At 41.4% G+C, this 14194-nt stretch overlaps 1 protein-coding gene across 1 annotated transcript in view; it reads right to left on the reverse strand.

Annotated features, from left to right (window-relative positions):
• Positions 1–10266: 10266 nt before the first annotated feature.
• LOC123425073 overlaps positions 10267–14194 on the reverse strand; it is a 66277-nt gene continuing 62349 nt past the window's right edge. The window contains exons 5-10 of the mRNA XM_045108744.1: positions 13358–13911; positions 11988–13180; positions 11832–11907; positions 11434–11738; positions 10792–10890; positions 10267–10678 (exon numbers count right to left, since the gene is read on the reverse strand). Coding sequence (XP_044964679.1) covers positions 10526–10678; positions 10792–10890; positions 11434–11738; positions 11832–11907; positions 11988–13180; positions 13358–13911 — 2380 coding nt within the window. The 3' untranslated portion in view covers positions 10267–10525. The remainder of the gene's footprint in view (positions 10679–10791; positions 10891–11433; positions 11739–11831; positions 11908–11987; positions 13181–13357; positions 13912–14194) is intronic.

The following is a 14194-nucleotide window of genomic DNA, read 5'->3' on the forward strand; positions in this document are numbered from 1 at the left end:
GCAATTGCCTATGTCAGAGAAATCTAGTGGAGGAAGTATTTCTACTTTAATCAATCGTTCCATTCTCCCCTTCGAAATGTGGCCTAAGCGACGGTGCCACAATTTCGAAGAAGGATTGGTACTTCTCCCATTTTTTTCATGATTGCATACATTCATATTTAGCTCACAGAGATTCATACATATAGGATATTCGAAAAGATTCAACATATAAAGTTTGCCTCGTCGAACGGCGAGACCAACATCCTTATTACAATATTTTAAAAAACATTGTTTCTTCCCGAAAGAGCAATGAAAACCATAATCATCTAAACATGAAACTGAAATCAAATTCCTACTTAATGTAGGTACATAAAGTACGTCCTTGAGATGAAGTAGGAAACCGGTGTGCAACTTCAAGGTGAGGGAGCTCACAGCTTCAACTTCAGCCTCCTTTTCATTTGCGACATTAAGTCTTCTTGAACCACTTCTTAGGGTATGGCTTGTATGGAATCCCTGCAAGGAATTAGCGACATGCACAGTCGCTCCTGAGTCAATCCACCATGTAGATTCAGAAAAATCAACATATAGAGATTCATCTACGAGAGTGATATCATCTTTACCTTTTTTATTCAGCCACTTGAGAAAACCAGGACAGTCTGCCTTGACATGACCTGGCTCTTTGCAAAAGTTGCAAATCATTTCTCCAGCGGCATTTTTGAGATTGAGTGGAGCAGCCGCTGGAGGAGCGGGACGTGAATAGCTTGCCTCATTGCATTGCTTAGGTTTTGGAGGAGTCTTTTTGAAAAACTGCCTTTTGTTGGGCACATTATTGCCAGGAGCATTGTTCTCCTGCTTCCTTTTTCCAGAGTTAACATGAAAAACTTGATCCTTTTGTTCACTTTTCATTCTCTCTTCCTCCTGAACACAATGTGCAATGAGCTCAGGTAGTTTCCATTTAGTTTTAAGGGAGTTATAATTTATCTTAAATGGATTGAACTGTGAGGGTAGTGACCTAAAAACAAGGAGCACAAGAAGCTCTTCGTTCAAGTCACACTTCATGGTTTTAAGCTTTGCTGCGGCATTGCTCATACTTACTATGTGTTCCCTCACACTTGTTTGCCCATCATATTTTGCAAGCAGCTTGTGTAAAAGCTCATCACCATACACTTTCTCTGAGCCCTTAAATTGTTCTTCCACCGATTTCAAATATTCAGCGGCATTTTCTTTAGTGGGAATAGCCCCTTTAATCTCACTTGAGATGGAGAAGTTCATAATTAGGAGTGCCATTCTGTTCGACCTCTCCCACTGCTCAACTTTAGTGTCATAGGCTTTCTTAAGCTCAGCATACCCAGTGGCACCCTTTGGAGGTTCCTCTGGTTTACTTTCTCTAAGCGCGAGGTCAACCTCATGCCAACCCAAGTGCAATAGCAACGAGTCCTTCCATGTTTGGAAGTTGTTTCCTGTTAGTGGCTCGATGTTTTCGAAACCACGAGGACCGGAAGCTGTCATAATTTCAAGATATCATAAGTAAAGGGAAAGAACATCATAACTAAATTAAATTGCAGAAAAATTAACCTACGTTGGTTGATCAATTTTCATGCAAAATTTAATTCCAAATTATATCACCGTTGGGCAGAAAATAATAAGGAAATAGCATAAAATAAAATATATATGAATCGGAATTGTAAAACAACGTTGGTTGTATTACAAAAAGAAAACATCACGTTAATATGCCATAAATGACATAAACATTATTTTCATAAAAAGTTTTCCAAATAAAATTTCTCGTTGGTTCCATTTTATTCAAAAAACTAAAACATAATTTTTCAACATTATTCTTCTATCAATTTTCTATTTATAACAGTGCAAAAAACTTTTTTAGAATAACTTGAGAAAATGCATTGAACAAAAATAGAAAATGCGCAGCTCCTTTTGAAACATTCAACAACCCATTAGGCTCGAAACCCAGGCCTCTTAATAGGCCGAAAAGGGCCCAGCTCGAAGCATCGCTCCAGCCGGTCCGTCCGATCGAGCGAACGACGCTGATCTACCGTGGGGGAGAGAAAACCGGGGCAGTGGGGGGGGGGACACTAGCCCCAAATCCCTTTCCCCGATCTGTCTCTTTCCCTCGACGGCGACGAAAACCCTCCTTCCCCTTCCTTCCCCGATCTTCCTCACTCCCGAGCGGTTGCTCGTCCGCGACGGCAACGGCAAGACCCCAACACGGCGGCGACGGCAAGCACGCCTGAGAGGGCGACGCGGCAGCTGCGCTCGGCGGGGCAGCGTGCAGAGAGACTTCGTCTCGCGCGCTCCTCCGTCGAGCGTGGCTCCGGTGACGTGTTTCATCGGCGATGGTGACGTGCAAAGCGCAGGGCCATGTGACGCACGCGTCCGTGAGCGCAGCGGGGCGGCTGCATCTTCCCGCACGCCGTCCCGAAGGACAGCTGCATTTCGGCCATGGATGCACGCACAGCGACGGCCGCGCGGATTCGAGGGCCGGCGTTAAGAGGTGAGCCCCGAACCTTTTTTCCTCTGATTTGGGATTTTGGCATGAACAAAGAAATGGGGAAAAATCTAGGGTTTCAGAAAATGGGGAAATTGCTTGATTTCTTTGACACATTTGACTCCCCTCCTTCTATTTTCTTAATCATGATTCGGAAACAGTGGCTAAAGTGCAAAACTTAAAGCGAAAGCGTGGCATAAACACATTAATAGACGTGATTTATCCGTTCTTGGGATAATTAGCACTGTCCCGTGGCATTAAAACACCAATAATCATGAACCAGATCAATCTTAGGGATCTAATCTAGGCTTAACGGCTCAAGATACCATTGTGAGAAATAATCTCGTAGGATTCATATGACTGGATCTTATGCCTAGCAATTAGACCACCTAAACAATGGAAGTGAGAGAGAGATTGATTCTTACCACCAATGGTTGAGGCCATTGGTGTAGGCGATGCGATGTCCCATGCCTGCTCGATGCAGGCGTGATGCAGGCTCGGGGTAGACGGTCGTGACGGGAAGCGGCGTCCCTCCGGGCGCCGCCGGCACTGCCCTCGAACAGGGGCAGAGCTTGGTGATGGTCTTTCCGTCGTGCAGCGCTCCCCCAGATCGGATAGGGTTTTAGGGATGTAGGGAGCGGTAGTAGACTGTACACGAATTAGATCTCGCACGCAGGTGTCGGCTGCTCCCCACCCTTTTATGTGCGCTGGCGACAGGGGACCAAAACCACGTTGGTTAGGGTGCCCCCGCTCAGGGCGCTTTTGTTGTGACGAGGGAACGTTCGTTGAATCGTGGCCCTCTCTTTTACGTTACTTTGTGTTTATCCTTTGGTCTTTTTTTTCTTTCTTTCTTTCTTTTCTCTACAGCCCGTTAGGGCTTAGATCAAATATCAACATGTCTCTCCCGTCGCTGCCGTGGGCATGGCGAGGGACATATATGCCGCAAGCCCGCACAAGAAGTATGGCTTCGCTTACGATCGACGTACCCCACGATCGACTGGGCGCCACAAGGTCGTGCATGTGGCGGCCTACGGCAGGTACGGGGACCCTCAGGTGAAGGTGCCTGAGATGCGATTACGGCGCCGGCATCGTGGCCGTTGACGGCGCCGTGCACTGGGCTGGGTAGAGCTGCAAGAAGCTCGTGTCGTTCGACCTCGACAGCGAGCTAGCGTCTCACGTTCGTCAAGTCCTTACCGGATGTGTCGTCTGATAGCTGGTTCCTGGACGAGGTGCGGGGGAGGTTGGGGATGCTGTTTTTCCACTCTGAGGCTCAAAAGTGTGAGGTACGTATTTGCAAGAAAAAAGATTAGTTTTCTTTTACTCCTTTTTTTTGTTACAATCAGAGAGCTTTATTTAACAAAAAAAACTCCTGGCATCATCAGCCAAAAGGCTAGTGAGCAGGAAAGAGGGCCTCATGTCCGTCCAACTTTCGGTGACCGTCAGTGCAAGCAAACTTAGCACAAAGATAGACCGGTACATTGGACGATCTACATGTTGAATATGAAAAAAAAAACTAGTTCTCTCTTCTCTAATAGTAAAGGTGCCACCACAGATAAGCTATAGTGGCGAGTTTTTTAGAGATTTACAATCTTCAAGCAGTTGGTTTCCATGATCACATGTGAGAATCCACGCAGTTTTGAAAAGATCACCCCATGTCGCAGTGCCATAGTCTCACCAATGAATGGATCAGAGACCCCATAGTGGGGTTTACTCCATGCTCCTAGCAAAGCATTGCAGGAACGCGCGACGCCACCCGCTCCAACTTTACCAGAATCCATACTTACAGCCGCGTCTGTATTGATCTCGATCACCCCTATAGCGGGTGGTTCCCATCCATGTCACGGGAGAATGGAGGCATGAGATTGGGGTATATCCAATAATGCCAGATCCTCTCGCATGTGCTTGACTGAAGTAAACGGGTCGAGCTGCTCATTATCATGTGTAACCCTATTTCTCGAGTGCCAAATAGATCACATGACCGAGATCATCTGAGCCCTATGTACGTCAGAAAATTGTCCATCGCATAGGATATCTCGAGACCATGTATCTGGGTGTAGGCGGGGCCTTTGAATGCCGAATAGTGCATGCGCCTATTCTGAGAACAAAGTAGCATGAGAGCAATGCACTAGGGTGTGCATCAAATCCTCATCCATCGCAAAGCATACATTGCATCTACTGATGACTTTGATATGATGGCGTCGAAGGGTGCACTCATCTAGAAGAATACCACGAACAACTCTCCATCAGAAAACACGCACCTTTGGTAAAAACTTAAGCTTCCAGAGCATCTTCCACATCTGTTCGTCAGTTTATGAGGTGTTTGTAACCGTCCTTTCCTCTAGAGTAAAATGCTCTTTCCAAGTCACAAGAGCACGGTACACGGATTTAACAGAATAGAGGCCACTCCTTTCAAAAGCCCAGGCAAGGAAATCATCACCACCACCAGCGCGCGGTGGGATATTCAAAATAGCTTCACCTTCACTCCTTCAGGCAGAATAAGAAATGTCGAACAACATCTTGCCGCCATGTCCAATTTTCAGAACCAGTGAGTTGATCGACTGTACTAAGGGTAGTGCCCCCCCTCCCTCGGTATGACCGAGGGCGACAGGGTGGACAGTCCAGGGATCCATCGATCCTCCCAGATGGAGATAGATCTTCCATCTCCCACCCGCTTGATCAAACCTTCCTTGAGCGCCTCCCTGCCCGCAATGATAGCTCGTCGGATCGCAGAGGAGGACCGCGGGACGGTAGCTGCCATGAAATCACACTCGGGGAAATAACGCCCCTTCATTACCCTAGCACACAACAAATTTGGATTAGTGATAAACCTCCATCCATGTTTGCCTAACAGCGCCAGGTTAAATAGTTCGAGGTCACGAAACCCCATGCCACTGCCGGCCTTAGACGATGCTAGCTTTTCCCATGATAACCAATGCATCGCTCGACGATCAAGGGAACCGCTCCACGAGAACTTCGTCATACTGGTAGTAAGACTCTTGCAAACTTTCTTTGTTAACTTGAAGCAAGTCATGTTGAATGTTGGAATTGCGTGAATAACTGATTTAATCAGTTTTTCTCTCCCTGCACAAGCCAACAGTCTCTCAGCCCAGCCGTACATCTTGCTCCTGGATTTCTCTCCAATGTGATCAAAAGTATCACTCGTAATCTGTCCTACCGCGGTTGGCAAACCAAGATATTTGTCACTCAACGCCTCGACCTGGATATCCAGGATCAGTTTCAGAGCTTGTCTCCGATCGGTAGGAGTATTGGGCGAAAAAAAAACTGCACTCTTATCTCTGTTGACAGACTGTCGGGAGCACATCACATAAATAAGTAAAATAGCATTCAGCCTGTCAACAGTTTCATGAGTTGCACTAATGAAGATAAGACAATCGTCAGCAAACAATAAGTGACTAACCCATGGAGCTCGGAAGGATACTCTTGGAGAAAAGGGGTTGATCGAGTTGTGGACTCTGCACCCTTTGCAAGCATGAGCAAGAAAGTGGACCACATCTATTCTTCAAATGGTGTTACACGCTCCGGCTTTGGAGGGATCAGGGAGAAATATGGGCTCCATCACCTTGACACCACGACTTGGCATCTCGAGGATTCAGTGCCGAACTGGTGGGTTGGCAGGACCGGCTTAGAGATCCCCAATAGGAAGGTGATGGCTTCTCGTCATGCTTGTCTCATGGACGGTGTGGAATGTGAGAAATGCTCGGGTCTTCCGTCACAAGGGCGCTCCACCGCCGTGTATGAATGCACCGTTTGTAACAAACAATTCTCCTCTCTTAATCAATATATGAGGCAAATCTTTTGTCTTTTTTTTAAAAAAGGGAAAGAAGTGCAACCAGGAATTGAGAAACAAGGTTCTTTCTTGTGCACAAGAACTGGAGTGTGGACGTATTGAACCAATGCGGCATATGAACCCGTTTTACATCTTCGCAACATGTATGGACGGCACAAAGTTCTGTGAAAGAATCTCCTTTTATTTTGCCTCCGCAAAAAAGACAAATTTTAGTGCTCCTAAATAGTGTTTTATGAGATATAGTAAAAAAAAATGCACAGGCCAAACAAAAAGTTATTTTTCTATAAAATTTTATGTGTGCACATAAAATGTAAAGATGTATGCATGAAACTTATTTCAGAATTTTTTGAGCAATTAGAAATGGGTATTCCATAATGGGTTCATCATGACTTTTCCACAAGTGCAACTAGAAGAAAAGGGCCACGAAACAAGCATGAGTCTAAAATCTTTCTGTATTTATATCATCGACCAGAGATGTCGCTTGCTTCTCGTACTACATGCACACTTGTGTGACATGGTGGTTGATGACCAAACTTGAAAGCAGTAGTAAATCTCAGCTAATTACGTTGCTACTATGTTATTACAAAGGATTGAGCAGAGCAGGGTGAGGGAGAGGAGAGGGGACCTTTTTTACTTGGGCATCATTGATGCAGTGTTACTTGTCGCGGTTCTTTTACATTTTCGAGTGACACGGTCATATGCTTCTCACAGAAGCAAAATCGAACCTTTTGAGAAAGAAATAAAATAAAAAACATGTCCTTTTCGTTCTGAGAAACACGGTAATGAAAGCAAATCTGTGGCTCTCACGAAAGAAAATAAACATATTTTTTATTTTTAAGAGACATGATCGCGAAAGAAAAATCATGCCATATTTTCTTGAATTTATTTGCGTCCGAAAGCTAAGAAAGACCCTTGCAAAACTGAAACATAAAAAAGGAAAAAGTATTTTAAAAGCAGAAAACATGTGCAAAAAAATAAAAAATAAAAATAAAATCTGGAGAAAACGTATTGAATGTGACATATGTCGACGGTTGAGAACGCGCCAAATGACGACGGCTGAAAGTGATCCTTGAAACCTTAGATAGTTGCTCCAGAGTATAAACCAACAAAACAGAGAAAAGGCTAAAAATAGGTCTGCCCGCTCGGACCTTGCCGTTTTCGCGTTGTCTATTTGACACATCCCTCCCCCTAAGATTATCCACAGTAAAATTAATATAGATAGTAACATATATGTCGCCTAAATAAAAATATATAATATGACAGTTAATTAATGAGAAAAGAAAAAAATGGGTAACATAGCTAGTTACTCATACTATAAGTAACATCACATACGCCAAGACAAGATGAGTACATATGCTAATAAATGGAAGGTTCAATGTTACTACTCTTATGTTACTGTCCACGGTGAAGATAATAACTTATAAACTACTAACATATGCATTTACTATGTTATTATTCATTCTGAATAGTCTAAAACAAACAAATGACACATCCCGCTCCAGAAAGAAAGGTTTTAGTCCATGATTCCACCGGAGGGGCATGCGGTATCTTCTCCTGTGACGCGCCGCCGCCGCCGGTGGCTTTCGGACCCCGACGTGCTCCACTTCTTCTTCCCCTGGCTAGCCTTCGAAAAAAGAACAAAACAAACCTTAAAATTATAAACAAAAGCTAAATCAAACCCTGAATTTTGAATCCTGAAAATTGGCACTCTGACTTGTAAATCCCGGTTTATTTTGGACACTAGACCTGTTTGACACACTGGGATTACTATAATCCCGACCGGGATAACCTACTACTCTCACGATAATTTGGGACATCCCGCTATACCATAACAAGAACTCGTGTAGTTTAAAAAATGTTCGCACATTTCTAAAATTATTTAGAAGTTAAGAAATGTTTATATTTTCTATTTTTGGCCCGAATTTTATTTCCCTTTGTATTTTTTTAAATGACTGGAATTTTGAAATTATATTCAAAGTTTTAAAATGTTCAGAATTCACATTTGTGAAAAGATATTCAGAATTCCAACAGTTTTTCACATGCTATGAAAAATATTTCGTATTTTCACAAATTGTGTCACATTCTTCAAATAAAAAAATTAGAATTTCGTAAATTGTTTGTGTCTTGGAAAACGCAAAAATGTTTTGACAATTTGGAGGAAGTTTTAAAAAGTGTACCATGTGTTTTAGGGATGTTTTATTAAGAACTTTCTGAGGGAAGTTTAAAATATGTAACTGTGTATTCAAGAATATGTTTTTTAGGGATTTTTTCAGAAAGTTTTGTAGGGAAGTTTGAAATATGTTTTATTGTCATGAAGAAAATGTACAGCGTCTATTTCAAAAGATGTCACCATTTATTCAAAAAGTGTCAAAAACTTTTATTACGAAAATGTTACAGGCGCAAAGTGAAATGTTTGTTTTTGTTTTCGTTTGTTCTGTTGTCCCTTTTCCTTTTTGTACTATGTGACCGTAAAAATATAAAAAACAATCGACAATTATTGACTGAAACGTGACTGGCCAGCCTACCACGTTTGAAGCGAGTTTTGTTTTTCCTTTTTTTCATAATGTGCGACTTAAAAATATAAAGAAAATAGACAATTCGGAGAGCCGAACTTGCAAACAGCTGCTACTGAAGTCCTGGCACAAGCCACTAGAACAAATGATTTTTAGTGATTTAATGAGAGGCCTGAAGTTTAACCATCAATATGAACATTTTTCAGTCAATGGGGACAAATTTCGAAAACTGATGAAAATTTTAAAGTCAAAACAGTTTGTGAAAATTTTAAAAGTTTTACAACCTGAAGAAATGTGTATTAAAAGTTTTTAAATATGTATTTGGCAAAATGTTAAATATATTTGAAAATGTTAAACAGCATTTAGCAAAACGTTACTGTGTATTCAAAATAAAGTTGAAAACATGTATTTTTTAAAAATGTACATGATATATTTGAAAAATCTCGAAAGTGCATAAAAAATATTTCATGTGCATGTTGAAAATGTACTTCGTGTACTGAGAAAATTTAGGCATGTGTAAAAAAATTGGTATACTAATCCTCTTCATGTTTTTTAATGAAGGTTTCAATATTGACCTTAACAAGCGACGTAAGGGCTTGTTTGGTTAATCCCTCCCACAAGGGAATTGAAGTGGATTGAAGAGGATTAAGGTAAATTTTGATTTATAGGGGATTTAATCCCTTTCAATCCCCTTCAAACCCCTTTAAATTTCGAGAAACCGAACAAGGCCTAAAGGGTCTGAAGCGAGTGCGTGACGCCTAGAAAAACAAGGGGCATTCGAAGAAGCAAAAGGTCAACCCTGAGTGAATAATAAAGTCACCGTTATAGTGTCGAACATATTCTTTTTCTCATCACCGTATAGTGCAACTAGTCAATATCCCACTCAGCACAGATATCCATCGCCCCGCCGGCCGCTGACGCGAACTCTGTTTGAACATTTTAAAAGGTCAACTAGTGCTCGCTCCCAAGAGTGCAAAATGAAGGCAGAGTGAAAGCGATTACCCAAGTTACACACACCAACTGAACCAGTTGTCCTCCTTAGCATCTTAAGATCATGGAATTTAAACCTTGTACTTACTGCTGGGTTTTAACGCCTTAATCATCCTAGGAATCTTTTGAAAGTAGTTTTTGCCAAATGCAGGGTCTTGTGTATGGGTTTTGTAGTTTTGTAGCAAATTCTACTTTTACGAGTAGATTTTTAAGTGTAGCACTGGGGTTGAGGGTGGGATGAGAGGCAAAACTAGTTTTTTTTTAATCTTAAAGAAAGGTTTTATTACAAATCATATTTAGGCGTTTCGCCCGTACAAACTCAGCGGCTAGTGTGCACATAGTGGAATCAGCAAACTTTGGCAGATATTGCTTTGCTCCCTGCCAATCACAGTAGACACAACAGTTTAGTCCAACTGGCAGTCTGCACAGCCCTTGGACTATGGCTATACACATATGCAACACCTGACAAATTCTGCCATGAAAAGGAGGGAGGGAGTAATTCATAAACTGATCGAACTGTCATGTCATTGGCGACTACACTGACTCATGTAGCTAGATACAGCAGAGCAGATTTAGTCATGGCCAAAACAGAGGAACCCACAGGCCCCCATTGAGAAACAACCAGTTGTACAATCAACTCAACAGCAACATCATTACAACAATTGGCATTTCGATGGAACGGTTTCGAAAGCTACTTCACATGATGCCCAAAGCTATCAGCACAAGTGATGCTTATAACTCGCCCTGGCATGCAGAAGGAGAGGTCTGTCCATCACTAAACACCTTCACGTAGCAGAGTGTTCCTCCAGCTTCATCCGCAAACGTTATCTTCCTACGTTTCCTCGGCACTTGTGGATGCGGAACAGCCTTCTTTCCATCTAGTGTCTGTTATTAGGATTTTAATAGTGATGAGTGGTGAGTGGTGCCATGAATGCAAAGCTGAGTTCAGAAAACACAGTACTATTAAATTAAACAATATTAGAAGCAGAGGTACCAACCAGTATTTTACAGAAGCGGTTGCAATCTTTGTTCATTATCGTCAACCATTTCCTTGTAGTTCTCTCCACATCTATCACATTCTCAGATGCTGCTCTCATCTGTGAATGAGAATCAAAAGATATCAGTCAAGTATCAGGCCAGATTAGAATTGGGAAGCGGCTGTGAACTTCAAACAGTTCCTATAGTATCACAGGTAAATCATGATCTTACAATATCTTAAGCTCTGGTAAGCCTAAGCAAATCCCAGAGGGAAAAAAATATAGTTGTGCTAGTTAATGCACAGACAGGACAAAACACATATTAAGTACATCAATACTAACTGACAATGTGTGTGATGTTTTCAGTTCCAACAGATGGTTTACATGAGAACTGCAAATGTAAATCGATAGTAATTCTGCTGTACAACAAGAAACTAACTTTGTACAAATAAAAGGAGCTTTAGCTTTATGTTATGTGTTAGAAATAGAAGCAGTTAACAGAAAAAATAATAGAGAAATGCAGAAAGACAAATGTCAAATAATCTTTTTGTGCTCCAAGGCCAATATATAATGTAACTTCATCATCAACAATTCTTATTTACTTATTATGTTGTATAAAATCAAATGAGTTCACAAGTATCTAAACATGTAATAATGTCTCACCTCGGCAGTGTTAAAACTGGGAAGCAAAGAATGTGCTTCCGATGACAAAGTTTCGTTCACTAAACTTCTCATGTGCTTCAAGCTGCTGATAAGATTTGCAGCAATGTTCTCTATATCATGCATCTGCCTTTGTGAAAAGTCAACAACTTTCTCCGTGTCCAAAAGAACAGATGAACTTCCCAGCTGAGGAGATTGGGATTCTGTTGACTTGACAACTCCTTTGCTTGTAAAGGAGCTAGAAGTTCTGTTCTTAAGTTTCCTGTCTGTGGTTAACATAGATCGGTCTTCAAGATTGATCTTTGTCTCTGAAATAAGAAATGGTAACATGAACCATAAGAAATGCTATAATAGTTAACTACTCTGCTAAAAAAACACTACCGATAGCATAGATTGCTTACTCGGCCTTTGGACTCCATACAAATCGATACCAGTCCAAGCATTGCAAAACTTCTCCTGACAAGTTGGTGACATAGTCTGCAAAAAAAGATAGTATAAAAGATGAGAAACACGTTCACAACTATACTTTGAAACTTGATTAAATGAGCTATGCCGACCTTTCTCTTGGACAACAGTTTTTTTGGAGTATGAACTTCAATTGATCCTTCATCAATGATAAATTCAGACGCCCTAGTTTGCCCATCAGTTCCCAGGCAAGTTGGAGTTGAACTTGAAGCTTCAGCAGAAATTTTCTGTGTTTCTTCAGGATTAGAGAAGCTATCTGATATTGCACATCCAGTTTTGTCCATGTTAACGCAGGCCTGGAATGACTTGTGTTGAACAACATATGCTTCTCTTGGTTCTTGATCATCAACAGATCTACAAATGTCAACATTCATTCTACCACTTTGCTGATTCATATCCTTTGATGACTCATCCATGTTGGCAAGTAAGAGGTGACCATCATGTGAAACATTTGCTACAGTTGGTGGGCTCAGAATCACAACAGTATCTGGAACTCCAACAGAAGTTTTTGTTTCAGAACACTCCTGCTGCACATGATTATTCAGAGCATCATAAACTACATTTTCTAGCTGCCCATCTTGAGCGCCAAAATTGGCAGTATGAGCCAAATCAAGAGTCTTGTCATAAGAGAAACTGTAGCCTATGGCTGCTTGTTCAACATTCATATGCAGTAATATATCCTTTGTTTTCACATCATGGCAGACCAGTGAATCTGGTTGAACCTCCACCGGCATCTGCACAACCTCCTCAAATGAAGTGCAAATCTTGTCCGTGCTTCCACATGAATCAGGTTGCATGACCACCAATGTGCACCTCACATCTGCAGTAAGCTCATCAATTGGAGAAGACTCTTCCACGGGCTTTATGCTTTCTGATGTATTGACTTGAACAATTTCTGGATACTTGTATTCATTGTTATCTGTATGATCATCACAAGAACGACTAACAGAAGACAACGGAAGTTCATTCCCAACAGAAGACTTATTCACATCTGAAATACTTGTATCATCCAATGATCTTTGATGGTTGCACACTTGATCAATGGGATCTAGTGAAGAAAACCTGTGATCCATCACTTTTTGTTCCACATTGTCATGCAAATGCGCTTTGGCGTCAGAAACATCCTGTTCAATTGGTTGGGTGATGAAGCCAGGCTGCTGTCCACATCCATTATCTTCTATGGGAAACTGATGCAGCACAACAGATAAATGGTCACGGGTGTGAAATACTGCATTTTCCATTTCAGCACAGCAGATGTCCTCCCCAACTACTTCTTCATTATGTTCTGCAAGTACAGAAAAAAAATATCAGTGTTGATTCGAAAAGGATCCACAAAAAGGTTTTGCTTCAAGCAAAAAAGTAATGGCTGAAAGACAGAAGTCCTGTAGATTGATCTTCAATATCAAGATAACAAAGAACTGGAATATAAGACTTTTATGTTTGCTTGGATAACAATACCCACCAATAGCAATTCTGCAGTGCTCTTGATCTACAGTTCTTGTTTCAAGCTTCTCCGTCATTGGGTCATGGAGTGTTGACTCAAATAGGAAATGCTGTACATGACTGATTTCATCTCTCTTTGGTGATGTATCAACTGGTTTTGTAGCATGTGGAGAAGATGATGCATCCATCTTGCCTTTTGCTTTACGAGGTGGTATCTTTTCCTTCTTCTGTTTCAAAGCAATAAGAGGCTCATCAAGATCAACTTCCTCCTTCAATCTTTCATCCCCAAAATCCCCACATTGAGACCGATTCTTAGTACCAGATTCTTCAGAAATGGTTTTTGGAGCCTTCTTGTTCTTAGCTTTGCACCGAGCTTTTAGATCCATGAGAGAGGCATTGTGAACATCCTGTTCACCAAGATTGGGTGAAGGAGAGGCAACTTGTTCAGAATCAATCATCTCAGTCTTGACAGGCTTTAAAGTGGTGAGATCTAATTCATAACTGTCGCTGTATATATCACTTATTACACGGGTCTTCTTGAACTTTGCGGGTCTTCTGAGGGTCGAATCTATTCTGTGAACCATGCAAGACGTTGTGGCTAAATGACAGTCCATTATAAGTGGCAAAATCTATTCAGGGAAGTAATAAAAGGATCCCTGTAGAGAAAAAACAGGCGGTATAATCAAGTAAATGTTGCAGATAAGCATCAATGTCATCACCACAAATGAAGTCAATCTTTCAAAAACAGACACCATATTATGATATTCATGAAAGCATCTTCAAAGAATCACAATCTGTTTGAGAACATTGCGATTAGCTCATCTATTCTTCATAATAGAGCAGAAGAAGAAGAAAA

This window comes from Hordeum vulgare, chromosome 2H, assembly GCF_904849725.1.
Source record: "Hordeum vulgare subsp. vulgare chromosome 2H, MorexV3_pseudomolecules_assembly, whole genome shotgun sequence".
In the NCBI taxonomy this organism is placed as follows: Eukaryota; Viridiplantae; Streptophyta; class Magnoliopsida; order Poales; family Poaceae; genus Hordeum; species Hordeum vulgare.